The sequence below is a fragment of the Scyliorhinus canicula genome, chromosome 30 (assembly GCF_902713615.1).
Source record: "Scyliorhinus canicula chromosome 30, sScyCan1.1, whole genome shotgun sequence".
NCBI lineage: Eukaryota > Metazoa > Chordata > Chondrichthyes > Carcharhiniformes > Scyliorhinidae > Scyliorhinus > Scyliorhinus canicula.
This window is the reverse complement of record NC_052175.1, coordinates 14,699,208-14,719,450: the sequence shown is the minus strand read 5'-3', so window position 1 is coordinate 14,719,450 and position 20,243 is coordinate 14,699,208. Positions and strand designations below refer to the sequence as shown.

Genomic DNA, 20,243 nt, shown 5'->3' with positions numbered 1-20,243 from the left:
AGAAATCTGTGAGAATATTGGAATTAAATTGGAAATTGGTGTGAAATACAAAACCATCTGTGTTCTGTCTCTTCATTCCTCCTCCTTTTCTTCTGCTGGGCTCTGAGCGCTAAAGAGTGTCTCGGTGCTTCTGTGCCCAGTGCAGCCGCTGCGAATGGCTGCTCTTCCCAACATGTTCTTCCCTCCTAGCCCACGGGGGTGGCAATTGCCGACAGCTCTATCAACCCCTGATCTGAGGCAGGGTGAATAAACACACTGCCCACTGGCAGAGCCGGGCAGTTTCTGGTTGGCGAATCGTACGCAGGCAGCGCCTCAACCAATGACAACTGTGTGTGTGTGAGCTAGAGAGCCTTCAATCCCCCCTCGACCTGTGGCTGCTACGGACCGAGCTCAATGGAGGACATAATCGGCAAAGGCAAGGAGGGACCTCTTCATATTCAGACAGTGAGAAGCAGCAGAGCCTCACCGAGGGCAGGAGGAGGCCATTTCTCCATTGTGTCTGAGCCAGTTGTTAACTGGAGCTGACCCGCTCGCCCTGCTCGTCCCCCAAACACCTGCAAACACGTTTCAGCTATATCCAATTCTCTCCTGAAAAAGCCTCCTGAATCCGCATGCCTTTGCCTTTCAGATCGAGGACTCGCCTGTGAGGAACCAGCTGTTGCTCACTTTCTGTGGCCCGTTGTGTCGGGGGCAGGCAACAGATGAGCCAGGGGGGTATATTTTGGTTGGTGGAGTGAGATGGTAGAGTGACGTTGGGAGGGGTGTAGGGGGCTGGAGGAGGTGTAGGGGTTGGAGGAGGTTACAGATAGGGAGGGGGTGTAGGGGCTGGAGGAGGTGTAGGGATTAGAGGACGTTACAGAGATAGGGAGGGGGTGTAGGGATTGGAGGAGGTTAGAGATAGGGAGGGGGTGTAGGGACTGGAGGAGGTTACAGAGATAGGGTGTAGGGGCGGCTGGAGGAGGTTACAGACAGGGAGGGGGTGTAGGGGCTAAGGAGGTTTGGGGGCTGGAGACGGTTACAGGGATAGGGACTGGTGTAGGGGCTGTAACCTATCTCTGAAACCTACACACCCTATCTCTGTAACCTCCTCCAGCCCCTACACCCCCTCCCCATCTCTAACCTCCTCCAGCCCCGACACCCCCTCCCTATCTCTGTAACCTCCTCCAGCCCCTACACCCCCTCCCCATCTCTGTAACCTCCTACAGTCCCCTCCCTATCTCTGTAACCTCCTCAAGCCCCTACACCCCCTCCCCATCTCTGTAACCTCCAGACCCTACACCCCCTCCCCATCTCTAACCTCCTCCAGACCCTACACCCCCTCCCCATCTCTGTAACCTCCTCCAGCTTATACACCCCCTCCCGATCTATGTAACCTCCTCCAGCCCCTACACCCCCTCCCTATCTCTGTAACCTCCTCCAGCCCCCTACACCCCCTCCCTATCTTTGTAACCGCCTCCAGCCCCTACACCCCCTCCCCATCTCTGTAACCTCCAGCCCCTACACCCCCCTCCCTATCTCTATAATCTCCTACACCCCCTCCCTATCTCTGTAACCTCCTCCAGCCCTACACCCCCTCCCTATTTCTGTAACCACCCTCCAGCCCCTACACCCCCTCCCTAGCTCTGTAACCTCCTCCAGTCTCTACACCCCCTCCCTATCTCTGTAACCTCCTCCAGCCCCTACACCCCCTCCCCATCTTCTGTAACCTCCTCCACCCTACAACCCCTCCCTATCTCTGTAACCTCCTACACCCCTCTCTATCTGTAACCTCCTCCAGCCGCCTACACCCCCTCCCATCTCTGTAACCTCCTCCAGTCTCTACACCCCCCTCCCTATCTCTGTAACCTCCTCCCGCCCCTACACCCCCTCCCCATCTCTGTAACCTCCTCCAGCCCCTACACCCCCTCCCCATCTCTGTAACCACCTCCAGCCCCTACACCCCTCCCTATTCTCTGTAACCTCCTCCTGCCTCTACACCCCCTCCCTATCTCTATAAACCTCCTGCAGCCCCTCCCTATCTCTGTAACCTCCTCCAGCCCCTACACCCCCTCCCTATTTCTGTAACCACCTCCAGCCCCCTACACCCCCTCCCTATCTCTGTAACCTCCTCCAGTCTCTACACCCCCTCCCTATCTCTGTAACCTCCTCCAGCCGCCTACACCCCTCCCTATCTCTGTAACCTCCTCCAGTCTCTACACCCCCTCCCTATCTCTGTAACCTCCTCCCACCCCTACACCCCCTCCCCATCTCTGTAACCTCCTCCAGCCCCTACACCCCCTCCCCATCTCTGTAACCACCTCCAGCCCCTACACCCCCTCCCTATCTCTGTAACCTCCTCCTGCCTCTACACCCCCTCCCTATCTCTATAACCTCCTGCAGCCCCTCCCTATCTCTGTAACCTCCTCCAGCCCCTACACCCCCTCCCTATTTCTGTAACCACCTCCAGCCCCCTACACCCCCTCCCTATCTCTGTAACCTCCTCCAGTCTCTACACCCCCTCCCTATCTCTGTAACCTCCTCCAGCCGCCTACACCCCCTCCCTATCTCTGTAACCTCCTCCAGTCTCTACACCCCCTCCCTATCTCTGTAACCTCCTCCCACCCCTACACCCCCTCCCCATCTCTGTAACCTCCTCCAGCCCCTACACCCCCTCCCCATCTCTGTAACCACCTCCAGCCCCTACACCCCCTCCCTATCTCTGTAACCTCCTCCAGCCCCTACACCCCCTCCCCATCTCTGTAACCTCCTCCAGCCCCGACACCCCCTCCCTATCTCTGTAACCACCTCCAGCCCCTACACCCCCTCCCTATCTCTGTAACCTCCTCCTGCCCCTACACCCCCTCCCTATCTCTATAACCTCCTGCAGCCCCTCCCTATCTCTGTAACCTCCTCCAGCCCCTACATCCCCTCCCTATCTCTGTAACCTCCTCCAGCCCCTACACCCCCTCCCCATCTCTGTAACCTCCTCCAGCCCCTACACCCCCTCCCTATCTCTGTAACCTCCTCCAGCCCCTACACCCCCTCCCTATCTCTGTAACCTCCTCCAGCCCCTACACCCTCCTCCCTATCTCTGTAACCTCCTCCAGCCCCTACACCCCCTCCCTATCTCTGTAACCTCCTCCAGCCCCTACACCCCCTCCCTATCTCTGTATCCTCCTCTTTGGCATCTGGATTTTAATCTTGCCGCCATTCTGTTGCCTGGGCCTACGCTCTGGAATTCCCTCCCCCTATGAGGCACTCCTAAACTTATCTCCGTGACCTGGGGTTACAGCAGCTTTTAAATACAGTACCTGCCCGCCTTGTGGGCCTCGGTATCAATCTGCTGAGAGTGTCTTGGGCACTTTGCCAGACTGCAAGGTGCTGGGCTGATGCAGGCCACATCGGTGCAACGTTGGAGGAGTTTGTTAGAAAGGCGTTGGATGACAATTGGTCCCCCCCCCCTCCCTCCCAACTCCACTCGATACCAAACTCTCTGCCCCCGAGTTCCAGCCATGCCAGATGTGACCAGGATAAATGGGATCTCGCCGCAAGAGTGTCATCTCCCTGTGTCTCCAAACACAAAAGGGACAAAGTAACTCGCCTCGAGAGGGCTCGGCCCCTGAATGGCAAATTACAGGAGCTGTGATCTTTGCCCTGCATAACCGCTGGGGCCATTACTGAGCTAATGGGATGAGGTACCGCTCCTGCTGACTGAAGGGAGACACAGCCCTCCCTCCCCTCCTCCTCCCTCCCGCATTGCAACCTCCGTTACCAAGGTTTTCCTCTCTTGACTTCAGCTTCTTTCACGCCAATAGGCACGAACAATCCCGATTGGGAGACCACGCTGATTTCTTGCTGAAAGGAAAAGTTTTGCAGCTGAAAAGAAAGCGCTCGGGTTCCTTACACTCGATTGTTCCCTTTATCGCTCCGTCTCAACCTAACCTAATTTCCTAATTGGGGGGAGAAAAGGGAGTTACGTTCCTGTAGCGCCTTTCACCACCTCGGCATGTCCCAAAGTGTTTCACAGGCAAAAAAGTACTTTTTTAAAAAAGTATAGTCGCTGCTTTAACGGAGGAAACACCAGGCAGCATGGTAGCACAGTGGTTAGCACTGTGGCTTCGCAGCGGCAGGGTCCCGGGTTCGACTCCCCACTGGGCCACTGTCTGGGCGGAGTCTGCCCGTTCTCCCCCCGTGTGTGCGTGGGTTTCCTCCCACAGTCCAAAGACGCGCAGGTTAGGCGGATTGGCCGTGATAAATTGCCCTTGGTGACCAAAAAAGGTTAGGAGGGGTTATTGGGTTACGGGGATAGGGTTGAAATGAGGGCTTAAGTGGGTCGGTGCAGACTCCATGGGCCGACTGGCCTCCTTCTGCACTGTGTGCGCTATGTAAACACAGCAGCCAATCCCTGTTCAGCAGAATGCCAGTCGGAATGGCATCCACCAGAGTGGGGCTTGAACCCGCAGGAATCCGCCACCACGTGTCAGAGTGTCTGTACATGTGTGACGGTGTATATCCCGCTACGTGAGAGTGTGTTTGCGACTGTGTGTGTGGGAATGTTAAGTTTTTTTTTATAAATTTAGAGTACCCAATTATTTTTTCCAATGAAGGGGCAATTTAGCGTGGCCAATCCACCTACCCTGCACATCTTTGGGTTGTGGGGGCGAAACCCACGCAGACACGGGGAGAATGTGCAAACTCCACACGGACAGTGACCCAGGGCCGGGATGCGAACCCGGGTCCTCAGTGCCGTAGGCAGCAATGCTAACCACTGTGCCACTGTGCTGCCTATGTTAAGTTTTTTTTAAAGTAAATTTAGAGTACCCAATTCTTTTTCTTTTCCAATTAAGGGGCAATTTAGCGTGGCCAATCCACCTATCCTGCACATCTTTGGGTCGTGGGGGGTGAGGCCCACGCAGACACGGGGAGAATGTGCAAACTCCACACGGACAGTGACCCAGGGCCGGGATCGAAGCCGGGTCCTCGGCGCCGTGAGGCTGCAGTGCTAACCCACTGCGCCACCGTGCTGCCCTGTGGGAATGTATGTGTGACTGCGACTGTTGGTGTCTGGCAAGGTGGTGGGGGTGGGGGGGACAGGACCAACAGTCCCGGCCTCCACAGTCGAATGGCCTGCCAACACCCGCCATCTGGAAGAATGTTGCTCGTCCCTAATTCCCATCATTCCACCATTGGTGGCAGTACTTCACCTGCCTGAGCCCTCAGCTCTGGAATTCCCTCCCTCACCGTCGCCGCGACTCCTTCTTTGTGACGCCACTTAAAACTTTACCTGTTGGAGCGTGCTTTCGGTCACCCGTGTGGCTTGGTGTCCAACTCTGCGTGCTAGCCCTCTTGTGAAGCATCTTGGGTTGGCTCCAACTGGGGTGGGCACCCTATAGGTGCATGTTGTTGTTGTCATTGAAGGGCCACTTGAGCGAGGCTCCAGCGTTAGTCGAGGCCACTTGTACTGATTCTTCATGGAATGGAGAAGGAAGAAAAAGTAGGATTTATTGTTTGAGGAAGTCCTTCTTACAGTAAGACCCTGGGGGAAGGGTCCGAGCACAGATAAACTGTCCGTCTATACCCGTGCGTTTCCCTGATCCCAAAACTGACTCCTGCTCCTGCCTGTAAACTAATCAAAGTCACTTGCCGACACACGCAAGGCATCGCACCGTCAACCGTTCCTGCAACCCGTTCCACGTGCTTTCACTAATTAACAACCTGCTTATTGGGATGGGGACTGGGGATGAATGAGCTTGTTATCAACATCAACAGTTAGTGATCTCGAACCACATTGTTCTTGCAGTGTCCTCCGAATAAAAGACACTTTGGGGTGTTTATTTATCCCACTCCCCCTCGAAATTGTGCCCTTGTTTTATTTCCCACTTAATGCATCAGCGGAGCTTTTGAGGGTTTAACATTCAGTTCACCGTCCCCTGGTCCCAATCAATTTTTACCCAGTAATTGGCTAATCAATTGTCCAGCCCTGTGAGATTATTCCCCCAACGCCTTCCCCCTCACATATATCAGTGTCCGTCTTTTGACAGACTCTGAATGAAGGGTAAACAATAAGAAACAGTGGGAGGAGGGGGAAGGGGGGGGGGGCCGTCCTCTTCCTCCACTGTGGGCAGTCAGACTCGGGACAGCGAGCGAGCGGGAGGGAAGGGGCAAAGGAATCCCCGAGCTTTACAAACCCCGACTTGGAAACTAAAAGAGAGCGGCCAAACGCCCGCCGCCCCGCACAAGCCACCAGTCCGAGCAAGACGATAATGTTGAAGGCTCCAAGGTCCGGCCCTCGACTTTGTTAAAATTCACAGAATGACAGAGTTAGCGCCCGAGCCACGGGCTGGAGTTTGGTTTGCGTTTCTGCTGCTGTCGCTGACGTGGGGTGAGTCGGGGGACTGCATTGTCTCCTTTTGTGACATGGTGGGAGGGTGGGGGTGCAGGAACACTTTGCTCCGTCGGTACTTAAAAAGTAAGCCTTCCGGCAAAAGAAAAAATGACCCTCCCCTAAATCGGACAGTCTGCTGGCAGCGGGGAATGGACTGGAAATCCTTCGGTGCTGCCGAAAAAGTTTGCTGTCTTGTTGCCAGATCTTCATCCAAATCTCTTCCTTTGATATCGAGCCTGACCGCTTGCCCTTGTATTCGTGTGAAAGGCGGCGGATAGTCGTCGCAAGTTCCAGGCAGGCAGTGGGTTCTCCTGAGAGATTTCTCGATTTGGCATTTTCGCCGCAGCCCCTGCACGTTTTTTTTGCCGCGGGGGGGGGGGGGAACCTGAATGTTACAGCTGGGTCTGCAGTGCGAGTTTGAAATCGGTGGTGAGGGTTTGGAGAGTGAGCCTGACCATGCACGGAGTGGGACAGAGGAACAGTCGTGCTGTGGGTCGCAGGCACTGCTCCGGGAGCTGATTCAAGACTTTTATCATTACTGTAGAGAGAGAAAGAGTTGGGGGGGGGGGGGGGGAGGGAGGCATCAGACGTGAATCCACTCCGTTGCCCAGTCCAGCTTCTCAGCGTCAAATTTAATTCCCTGTAAATAACTTGACGCTGCGATGCAGAACCGAGCGAGTGCTGAAATCGTCGGAGGGTCAGTCCTGAGGGAGTTATTTAGTAATAACGAGCTTTGTTATTGTCACAAGTAGGCTTACATTAACACTGCAATGAAGTTACTGTGAAAAAAAGATTCCTGCAAAGAAGCTTAGGGGAGATGCTTTGCATTAGAATTGCCTTTACGTTAACTGTATCCCTCTCCAGTCATCCTGACCCCATACCCCCGCCCAGCTCTCCTGTAGCTTCTGACTAGCTGCGGGGGGGGGAACGGGACAGCTCCCAGCTGGCCTCTACACCGCAACACAGGCGCCCCAGAACAGTGTCCCGATCCTCAGGCCTTCCTCCTCTTCCCACCCACCCGACATCTGCTCCCTTATCAACACGGGTCACTGGGTTTGGAGCAGGAATCCTGACTCTTTCCCCCCCCCCTGCCCTTTTCCCAGACAGACTGATACCAATCCCACATGAACTACTGACCCTGCCAAGATCAACTAAGCTAGCGCAGCCCGTGGGATCTTTCTGCTCTGCTACTTTCAGGGTATCTCAGCACCTTAATACAATCCCTGCTGTCGACACGAGATAGTCTAGTGGTCCTAATATCCTAGTCTTGGACAGTAACTCTGTCATGAAGGAAGGATAAGCTACGATACGCATGCTCTGGCCAACTCATTCAGGTAGCCACCATCCTAAACTCTAGGCCCTGGGGTCAGGGGTTATATTTCGGTGGGGGCGATTGAAGATGTTTTATACCTGGATCAAATTGCAATGCACAGCGGATACAATTACTATCTTTTAATAACATAGTGTTGGATCATAGAGTGTTGGAACATAGTGTTCCATCATAGACAATGGCTGTGGAAGCAATACATACCCCAGTGAGAGTCGGTGTGTGTGGGACATGTACCCCAGTGAGAGTCAGTGTGTGTGGGACCCCTACCCCAATGAGAGTCAGTGTGTGTGGGGCCCGTACCCCAGTGAGAGTCAGTGTGTGTGGGACCTGTACCCCAGTGAGAGTCAGTGTGTGTGGGACCCGTACCCCAGTGAGGGTCAGTGTGTGGGACCCGTACCCCAGTGAGGGTCAGTGTGTGTGGGACCCGTACCCAGTGAGTCAGTGTGTGTGGGACCCGTACCCCAGTGAGGGTCAGTGTGTGTGGGACCCGTACCCCAGTGAGCGTCAGCGTGTGTGGGACCCATACCCCAGTGAGAGTCAGTGTGTGTGGGACCCGTACCCCAGTGAGAGTCAGTGTGTGTGGGACCCGTACCCCAGTGAGAGTCAGTGTGTGTGGGCCCCTACCCCAGTGAGAGTCAGTGTGTGTGGAACCCATCCCCCGTGAGAGTCAGTGTGTGTGGGACCCGTACCCCAGTGAGGGTCAGTGTGTGTGGGACCCCTACCCCAGTGAGGGTCAGTGTGTGTGGGACCCGTACCCCAGTGAGGGTCAGTGTGTGTGGGACCCCAGTGAGAGTCAGTGTGTGTGGAACCCGTACCCCAGTGAGAGTCAGTGTGTGTGTGGGACCCGTACCCCAGTGAGGGTCAGTGTGTGTGGGACCCCAGTGAGAGTCAGTGTGTGTGGGACCCGTACCCCAGTGAGAGTCAGTGTGTGTGGGACCCGTACCCCAGTGAGAGTCATTGTGTGTGGGACCCGTACCCAGTGAGAGTCAGTGTGTGTGGGGCCCATACCCCAGTGAGAGTCAGTGTGTGTGGGACCCGTACCCCAGTGAGAGTCAGTGTGTGTGGGACCCGTACCCCAGTGAGAGTCAGTGTGTGTGGGACCTGTACCCAGTGAGAGTCAGTGTGTGTGTGGGACCCGTACCCCAGTGAGAGTCAGTGTGTGTGGGACCCGTACCCCAGTGAGAGTCAGTGTGTGTGGGACCCGTACCCCAGTGAGAGTCAGTGTGTGTGGGACCCGTACCCCAGTGAGAGTCAGTGTGTGTGGGACCCGTACCCCAGTGAGGGTCAGTGTGTGTGGGACCTATACCCCAGTGAGAGTCAGTGTGTGTGGGACCCGTACCCCAGTGAGAGTCAGTGTGTGTGTGTGTGGTACCCACGCCTGTTTATAGTATAAGGATCTGGCACCTATAGGGTTAAATGTTGGACTGAGTCCAGCACTGCCCACACAGTGATGTAAGGGAGCACAATACTTAGTTGAGTGCTGGACTGAGCCGTGTGTACCAGCAAGCATGGAGACAGTTTCTGCTTGTCCCAATTGTTGTATATCAGTAAATACTTCTAAGAGTCATTGATGACTTATAGTTAACCTACAAATGACTACGAAGACATCATCAGATCTACAAATCGTAACCAACTGCCCATAATATGGTGACAACTTGTAGAAAACCCAAAACCTCACCTAAAATGCAGAGAAACGATAAAACGGTGGAAAACTGCTAAAAGTTTTTAACAAAACATTCTGACCTGAAGGGAAGCCCGAGAAGCAGAGGAAAAATTATCCGGAAAATGCTCCAATGAGAGACTTGGAAGCTGTGGCAGAGATTGAATTCTGCAGCAGGAGGATCCGTTGCACATACTTCAGGTTTCCAGTTTCAAATCCCAGAGCAGACCTGGCAAGGGTGAGCTAAATATTTTAACTTTCCAGGCTGCAGCAAGTCCTGAGACACCTTTTAAAATTTCAGAGTTGGGAAAGCAATCGGGAAAATTCCATCGCCACAAACCAATCCCCAAGTCGACGCCTTAACAAGTGGCGTCCGAGCACGCTCGAAAAAGATGCATAAATAATTAATCGAAAACACCGGCAGAATTGTGACTTTTTAAACAGAGCTGAACACGAGCAAGTGCCAGGATGCGATGAATTTCCAACTTGGAACAGAAATGTCGGGCAAGAGAAGTCCCCAGGCATCCGTCCCGGGCCAACGTTGACGAGGACATTTTTATTTTCAAGCTTAAGCGCAATCCCCATTTTAGTAGCAAATCCGACAAGAGCGGGGAATCCCTTCGCCTCCAAGTGAATGCCGTCTGGGAATTCAGAATGTTCCTAAAGCCGAATCCGCACTTTTAAAAATAGCATCGTGGGTCAGCACCCCACACTTCCAAATCATTTTGAAATAATCCAAGGAGCAGATTGATGACAAAACTTTGGAGTAGAAGATATTGAAGATACAGCATCGCTTCAGTTTAAATAAACAGTTCGTAGAAAAGCGGGTCAATACGTTGCTTTACTCAGTAGGACCAATGGCGGTTGACAATAGTGCAAGACCAGATGAATTAACCATCCACAAAACAGGAAGATGCTAGAGCAGCACGGTGGCGCAGTGGGTTAGCCCTGCTGCCTCACGGCGCCGAGGTCCCAGGTTCGATCCCGGCTCTGGGTCAATGTCCATGTGGCGTTTCCACATTCTCTCCGTGTCTGCATGGGTTTCGCCCCCACAACCCAAAGATGTGCAGGGAAGGTGGATTGGCCACGCAAAATTGCCCCTTAATTGGAAAAAAATTAATTGGGTACTCTAAATTTATTTTTAAAAAACAGGAAGATGCACTAAAACCGTTCAACGTTTCTCTTAATTTATTAGAGGCAGTAAAATACTCGCACGCGGTCAATTCTGTGGGCAGCACGGTGGCGCATTGGTTAGCATTGCTGCCTCACAACGCCGAGGACCCGGGTTCGATCCCGGCCCCGTGTCACTGTCCGTGTGGAGTTTGCACATTCTCCCCGTGTCTGCGTGGGTCTTACCCCCCCAGAACCCAAAGATGTGTAGGGTGGGTGGATTGACCACGCTAAATTGCCCCTTAATTGGAAAAAAATAATTGGGTACTCTAAATTTGTATTAACAAAAAGAAAGAGATCAATTTTTTAGAGCGTCCAGTAGCCTGTAGATTAATTGATCAATTAACTGTAAAGGGCGGCACGTGGCACAGTGGTTAGCACTGGGACTACGCCGCTGAAGACCCGGGTTCGAATCCCGGCCCTGGGTCACTGTCAGTGTGGAGTTTGCACATTCATCCCGTGTCTGTGTGGGTTTCACCCACACAACCCAAAGATGTGCAGGGTTGGTGGATTGGCCATGCTAAATTGCCCCTCAACTGGAATAATAAATAATTGGGACTCTAAATTTATCTTTAAAAAATTATCTGTAGAGGGTTGCATTATGTTGCGGTTACAAAGACTCAAAATCTGGGGTACGGGTTCCACACACACTGACTCTCACTCGGGTACGGGTCCCACACACTGACTCTCACTGGGGTACGGGTCCCACACACACTGACTCTCACTGGGGTCCCACACACACTGACTCTCACTGGGGTACGGGTTCCACACACACTGACTCTCACTGGGGTACGGGTCCCACACACACTGACTCTCACTGGGGTACGGGTCCCACACACACTGACTCTCACTGGGGTACGTGTCCCACACACACTGACTCTCACTGGGGTATGGGTCCCACACACACTGACTCTTACTGGGGTACGGGTCCCACACTCTGACTCTCACTGGGGTTCCGGTCCCACACACACTGACTCTCACTGGGGTACGGGTCCCACACATACTGACTCTCACTGGGGTACAGCTCCACACACACTGACTCTCACTGGAGTGCGGGTTCCACACACACTGACTCTCACTGGGGTATGGGTCCCACACACACTGACTCTCACTGGGATCCCACACACACTGACTCTCACTGGGGTACGGGTCCCACACACACTGACCCTCACTGGGGTACGGGTCCCACACACACTGACTCTCACTGGGGTACGGGTCCCACACACACTGACTCTCACTGGGGTACGGGTCCCACACACACTGACTCTCACTGGGGTACGGGTTCCACACACACTGACTCTCACTGGGGTACGGGTCCCACACACACTGACTCTCACTGGGGTACGGGTCCCACACACACTGACTCTCACTGGGGTACGGGTCCCACACACACTGACTCTCACTGGGGTACAGGTCCCACACACACTGACTCTCACTGGGGCCCCACACACACTGACTCTCACTGGGGTACAGGTCCCACACACACTGACTCTCACTGGGGTACGGGTCCCACACACACTGACTCTCACTGGGGTACGGGTCCCACACACACTGACTCTCACTGGGGTACGGGTTCCACACACACTGACTCTCACTGGGGTACAGGTCCCACACACACTGACTCTCACTGGGGTACGGGTTCCACACACACTGACTCTCACTGGGGTACCGGTCCCACACACACTGACTCTCACTGGGGTACCGGTCCCACACACACTGACTCTCACTGGGGTACGGGTCCCACACACACTGACTCTCACTGGGGTACGGTGCCGACACACACTGACTCTCACTGGGGTACGGGTCCCACACACACTGACTCTCACTGGGGTACGGGTCCCACACACACTGACTCTCTCCCCTCTCTCTTTTATGGACGGTCCCTGTTTGCGGCAGTGAAGTTGAAACGCCCTCCTTCACAGATTATAAATGTGAATTTGCTTTGTGTCTCTTCCCTATTGTACCCCTGCTCCGGAGCTGGGGTATGGTCAGCCCGTCATCGACTCCTCTCCCTCACCACTAACTTTCCTCCAAAGCACTCTCCAACGTCCTTCAAGGCTGTAATAAAATTATCTGGAGAGTCTGAGGTACAAAGCAGGAGGTTATTCAGCGCAGCATTCACAACCTGTCAGCCCGCACAAAGGAACAGGCAGAGGGTTCAAGAGCACCCAGCTCCTATTCAGCACAAGCCATTTATCAACTTTAGGTCCTGCTTCACAGAGTCAATGTCAGCAGACAACGGTCGATGTGATAACCAAACAGATTGCAACTAGATTCTCCTCTCCTCGCAAACTGCTGAGTATAACTAGGGTAGCATGTCACAATCGACAGGGGATACCCTGACACCCCCGAGAATTGGTCTGGGAAGTCAGTGGAGCAATTTAACTGGACAACATTTCAAAATATCCTCATTGACAACCAGGCAGAGAGAGACAGTGATATATAACACTATTTATACCCTGTCAATGTATCATATAATACTCTGTCAAATAGTATCACAGTAAGATACACTGTGTCACAGTGAGATATATAATACTGTGTGTCAGACTGTGTCACAGTGAGATATATAATACTGTGTGTTACACTGTGTCACAGTGAGATATATAATACTGTGTGTTACACTGTGTCACAGTGAGATATATAATACTGTGTGTCAGACTGTGTCACAGTGAGATATATAATACTGTGTGTTACACTGTGTCACAGTGAGATATATAATACTGTGTGTCAGACTGTGTCACAGTGAGATATATAATACTGTGTGTCAGACTGTGTCACAGTGAGATATATAATACTGTGTGTGACACTGTGTCACAGTGAGATATATAATACTGTGTGTTACACTGTGTCACAGTGAGATATATAATACTGTGTTACACTGTGTCACAGTGAGATATATAATACTGTGTGTTACACTGTGTCACAGTGAGATATATAATACTGTGTGTTACACTGTGTCACAGTGAGATATATAATACTGTGTGTTACACTGTGTCACAGTGAGATATATAATACTGTGTGTGACACTGTGTCACAGTGAGATATATAATACTGTGTGTTACACTGTGTCACAGTGAGATATATAATACTGTGTGTTACACTGTGTCACAGTGAGATATATATACTGTGTGTACACTGTGTCACAGTGAGATATATAATACTGTGTGTTACACTGTGTCACAGTGAGATATATAATACTGTGTGTTACACTGTGTCACAGTGAGATATATAATACTGTGTGTTACACTGTGTCACAGTGAGATATATAATACTGTGTGTTACACTGTGTCACAGTGAGATATATAATACTGTGTGTTACACTGTGTCACAGTGAGATATATAATACTGTGTGTTACACTGTGTCACAGTGAGATATATAATACTGTGTGTGACACTGTGTCACAGTGAGATATATAATACTGTGTGTTACACTGTGTCACAGTGAGATATATAATACTGTGTGTGACACTGTGTCACAGTGAGATATATAATACTGTGTGTGACACTGTGTCACAGTGAGATATATAATACTGTGTGTTACACTGTGTCACAGTGAGATATATAATACTGTGTGTGACACTGTGTCACAGTGAGATATATAATACTGTGTGTTACACTGTGTCACAGTGAGATATATAATACTGTGTGTGACACTGTGTCACAGTGAGATATATAATACTGTGTGTCAGACTGTGTCACAGTGAGATATATAATACTGTGTGTTACACTGTGTCACAGTGAGATATATAATACTGTGTGTACACTGTGTCACAGTGAGATATATAATACTGTGTGTACGACTGTGTCACAGTGAGATATATAATACTGTGTGTACGACTGTGTCACAGTGAGATATATAATACTGTGTGTGACACTGTGTCACAGTGAGATATATAATACTGTGTGTCAGACTGTGTCACAGTGAGATATATAATACTGTGTGTCACACTGTGTCACAGTGAGATATATAATACTGTGTGTTACACTGTGTCACAGTGAGATATATAATACTGTGTGTTACACTGTGTCACAGTGAGATATATAATACTGTGTGTTACACTGTGTCACAGTGAGATATATAATACTGTGTGTGACACTGTGTCACAGTGAGATATATAATACTGTGTGTCAGACTGTGTCACAGTGAGATATATAATACTGTGTGTGACACTGTGTCACAGTGAGATATATAATACTGTGTGTCAGACTGTGTCACAGTGAGATATATAATACTGTGTGTGACACTGTGTCACAGTGAGATATATAATACTGTGTGTGACACTGTGTCACAGTGAGATATATAATACTGTGTGTTACACTGTGTCACAGTGAGATATATAATACTGTGTGTGACACTGTGTCACAGTGAGATATATAATACTGTGTGTCACACTGTGTCACAGTGAGATATATAATACTGTGTGTCAGACTGTGTCACAGTGAGATATATAATACTGTGTGTCAGACTGTGTCACAGTGAGATATATAATACTGTGTGTCAGACTGTGTCACAGTGAGATATATAATACTGTGTGTGACACTGTGTCACAGTGAGATATATAATACTGTGTGTTACACTGTGTCACAGTGAGATATATAATACTGTGTGTGACACTGTGTCACAGTGAGATATATAATACTGTGTGTGACACTGTGTCACAGTGAGATATATAATACTGTGTGTCAGACTGTGTCACAGTGAGATATATAATACTGTGTGTGACACTGTGTCACAGTGAGATATATAATACTGTGTGTGACACTGTGTCACAGTGAGATATATAATACTGTGTGTCAGACTGTGTCACAGTGAGATATATAATACTGTGTGTTACACTGTGTCACAGTGAGATATATAATACTGTCTATTACACTGTGTCACAGTGAGATATATAATACTGTGTGTTACACTGTGTCACAGTGAGATATATAATACTGTGTGTTACACTGTGTCACAGTGAGATATATAATACTGTGTGTCAGACTGTGTCACAGTGAGATATATAATACTGTGTGTTACACTGTGTCACAGTGAGATATATAATACTGTGTGTCAGACTGTGTCACAGTGAGATATATAATACTGTGTGTTACACTGTGTCACAGTGAGATATATAATACTGTGTGTTACACTGTGTCGCAGTGAGATATATAATACTGTGTGTCAGACTGTGTCACAGTGAGATATATAATACTGTGTGTTACACTGTGTCACAGTGAGATATATAATACTGTGTGTCAGACTGTGTCACAGTGAGATATATAATACTGTGTGTGACACTGTGTCACAGTGAGATATATAATACTGTGTGTTACACTGTGTCACAGTGAGATATATAATACTGTGTGTCAGACTGTGTCACAGTGAGATATATAATACTGTGTGTTACACTGTGTCACAGTGAGATATATAATACTGTGTGTCAGACTGTGTCACAGTGAGATATATAATACTGTGTGTTACACTGTGTCACAGTGAGATATATAATACTGTGTGTTACACTGTGTCACAGTGAGATATATAATACTGTGTGTCAGACTGTGTCACAGTGAGATATATAATACTGTGTGTTACACTGTGTCACAGTGAGATATATAATACTGTGTGTACACTGTGTCACAGTGAGATATATAATACTGTGGTGTGACACTGTGTCACAGTGAGATATATATACTGTGTGTTACAGACTGTGTCACAGTGAGATATATAATACTGTGTGTTACACTGTGTCACAGTGAGATATATAATACTGTGTGTTACACTGTGTCACAGTGAGATATATAATACTGTGTGTTACACTGTGTCGCAGTGAGATATATAATACTGTGTGTCAGACTGTGTCACAGTGAGATATATAATACTGTGTGTTACACTGTGTCACAGTGAGATATATAATACTGTGTGTCAGACTGTGTCACAGTGAGATATATAATACTGTGTGTCAGACTGTGTCACAGTGAGATATATAATACTGTGTGTCAGACTGTGTCACAGTGAGATATATAATACTGTGTGTTACACTGTGTCACAGTGAGATATATAATACTGTGTGTGACACTGTGTCACAGTGAGATATATAATACTGTGTGTTACACTGTGTCACAGTGAGATATATAATACTGTGTGTCAGACTGTGTCACAGTGAGATATATAATACTGTGTGTGACACTGTGTCACAGTGAGATATATAATACTGTGTGTTACACTGTGTCACAGTGAGATATATAATACTGTGTGTCAGACTGTGTCACAGTGAGATATATAATACTGTGTGTCAGACTGTGTCACAGTGAGATATATAATACTGTGTGTTACACTGTGTCACAGTGAGATATATAATACTGTGTGTGACACTGTGTCACAGTGAGATATATAATACTGTGTGTTACACTGTGTCACAGTGAGATATATAATACTGTGTGTGACACTGTGTCACAGTGAGATATATAATACTGTGTGTGACACTGTGTCACAGTGAGATATATAATACTGTGTGTGACACTGTGTCACAGTGAGATATATAATACTGTGTGTGACACTGTGTCACAGTGAGATATATAATACTGTGTGTGACACTGTGTCACAGTGAGATATATAATACTGTGTGTTACACTGTGTCACAGTGAGATATATAATACTGTGTGTCAGACTGTGTCACAGTGAGATATATAATACTGTGTGTCAGACTGTGTCACAGTGAGATATATAATACTGTGTGTCAGACTGTGTCACAGTGAGATATATAATACTGTGTGTTACACTGTGTCACAGTGAGATATATAATACTGTGTGTTACACTGTGTCACAGTGAGATATATAATACTGTGTGTTACACTGTGTCACAGTGAGATATATAATACTGTGTGTTACACTGTGTCACAGTGAGATATATAATACTGTGTGTCAGACTGTGTCACAGTGAGATATATAATACTGTGTGTTACACTGTGTCACAGTGAGATATATAATACTGTGTGTTACACTGTGTCACAGTGAGATATATAATACTGTGTGTTACACTGTGTCACAGTGAGATATATAATACTGTGTGTCAGACTGTGTCACAGTGAGATATATAATACTGTGTGTTACACTGTGTCACAGTGAGATATATAATACTGTGTGTCAGACTGTGTCACAGTGAGATATATAATACTGTGTGTCAGACTGTGTCACAGTGAGATATATAATACTGTGTGTTACACTGTGTCACAGTGAGATATATAATACTGTGTGTTACACTGTGTCACAGTGAGATATATAATACTGTGTTACACTGTGTCACAGTGAGATATATAATACTGTGTGTGACACTGTGTCACAGTGAGATATATAATACTGTGTGTCAGACTGTGTCACAGTGAGATATATAATACTGTGTGTCAGACTGTGTCACAGTGAGATATATAATACTGTGTGTACACTGTGTCACAGTGAGATATATAATACTGTGTGTTACACTGTGTCACAGTGAGATATATAATACTGTGTGTTACACTGTGTCACAGTGAGATATATAATACTGTGTGTGACACTGTGTCACAGTGAGATATATAATACTGTGTGTCACACTGTGTCACAGTGAGATATATAATACTGTGTGTTACACTGTGTCACAGTGAGATATATAATACTGTGTGTTACACTGTGTCACAGTGAGATATATAATACTGTGTGTCAGACTGTGTCACAGTGAGATATATAATACTGTGTGTGACACTGTGTCACAGTGAGATATATAATACTGTGTGTTACACTGTGTCACAGTGAGATATATAATACTGTGTGTTACACTGTGTCACAGTGAGATATATAATACTGTGTGTGACACTGTGTCACAGTGAGATATATAATACTAGTGTGTACACTGTGTCACAGTGAGATATATAATACTGTGTGTCAGACTGTGTCACAGTGAGATATATAATACTGTGTTACACTGTGTCACAGTGAGATATATAATACTGTGTGTTACACTGTGTCACAGTGAGATATATAATACTGTGTGTGACACTGTGTCACAGTGAGATATATAATACTGTGTGTTACACTGTGTCACAGTGAGATATATAATACTGTGTGTGACACTGTGTCACAGTGAGATATATAATACTGTGTGTTACACTGTGTCACAGTGAGATATATAATACTGTGTTACACTGTGTCACAGTGAGATATATAATACTGTGTGTCAGACTGTGTCACAGTGAGATATATAATACTGTGTTACACTGTGTCACAGTGAGATATATAATACTGTGTTACACTGTGTCACAGTGAGATATATAATACTGTGTGTGACACTGTGTCACAGTGAGATATAATACTGTGTTTACACTGTGTCACAGTGAGATATATAATACTGTGTGTTACACTGTGTCACAGTGAGATATATAATACTGTGTGTACACTGTGTCACAGTGAGATATATAATACTGTGTGTACACTGTGTCACAGTGAGATATATAATACTGTGTGTACACTGTGTCACAGTGAGATATATAATACTGTGTGTACACTGTGTCACAGTGAGATATATAATACTGTGTGTCAGACTGTGTCACAGTGAGATATATAATACTGTGTGTGACACTGTGTCACAGTGAGATATTATAATACTGTGTGTACACTGTGTCACAGTGAGATATATAATACTGTGTGTGACACTGTGTCACAGTGAGATATATAATACTGTGTGTCAGACTGTGGTCACAGTGAGATATAATACTGTGTGTACAGCTGTGTCACAGTGAGATATATAATACTGTGTGTGACACTGTGTCACAGTGAGATATATAATACTGTGTGTTACACTGTGTCACAGTGAGATATATAATACTGTGTGTTACACTGTGTCACAGTGAGATATATAATACTGTGTGTCGACTGTGTCACAGTGAGATATATAATACTGTGTGTACACTGTGTCACAGTGAGATATATAATACTGTGTGTTACACTGTGTCACAGTGAGATATATATACTGTGTGTTACACTGTGTCACAGTGAGATATATAATACTGTGTGTTACACTGTGTCACAGTGAGATATATAATACTGTGTCAGACTGTGTCACAGTGAGATATATAATACTGTGTGTTACACTGTGTCACAGTGAGATATATAATACTGTGTGTTACACTGTGTCACAGTGAGATATATAATACTGTGTGTTACACTGTGTCACAGTGAGATATATAATTACTGTGTGTACAGACTGTGTCACAGTGAGATATATAATACTGTGTGTTACACTGTGTCACAGTGAGATATATAATACGTGTGTTACACTGTGACACAGTGAGATATATAATACTGTGGGTTACACTGTGTCACAGTGAGATATATAATACTGTGTGTGACACTGTGTCACAGTGAGATATAATACTGTGTGTACACTGTGTCACAGTGAGATATATAATACTGTGTGTTACACTGTGTCACAGTGAGATATATAATACTGTGTGTTACACTGTGTCACAGTGAGATATAATAATACTGGGTGTTACACTGTGTCACAGTGAGATATATAATACTGTGTGTTACACTGTGTCACAGTGAGATATATAATACTGTGTGGTACACTGTGTCACAGGAGATATATAATACTGTGTGTTACACTGTGTCACAGTGAGATATATAATACTGTGTGTTACACTGTGTCACAGTGAGATATATAATACTGTGTGTTCGACTGTGTCCAGTGAGATATATAATA

At 47.6% G+C, this 20,243-nt stretch overlaps 1 protein-coding gene across 1 annotated transcript in view; it reads right to left on the bottom strand.

Moving 5' to 3' along the window:
* Window positions 1-3,747: 3,747 nt before the first annotated feature.
* The window catches only part of LOC119958621 (potassium/sodium hyperpolarization-activated cyclic nucleotide-gated channel 4-like), a 35,952-nt gene continuing 19,456 nt past the window's right edge, over window positions 3,748-20,243 (bottom strand). Inside the window, exon 4 of the mRNA XM_038787102.1 lies at window positions 3,748-3,834. Coding sequence (XP_038643030.1) covers window positions 3,748-3,834 — 87 coding nt within the window. The remainder of the gene's footprint in view (window positions 3,835-20,243) is intronic.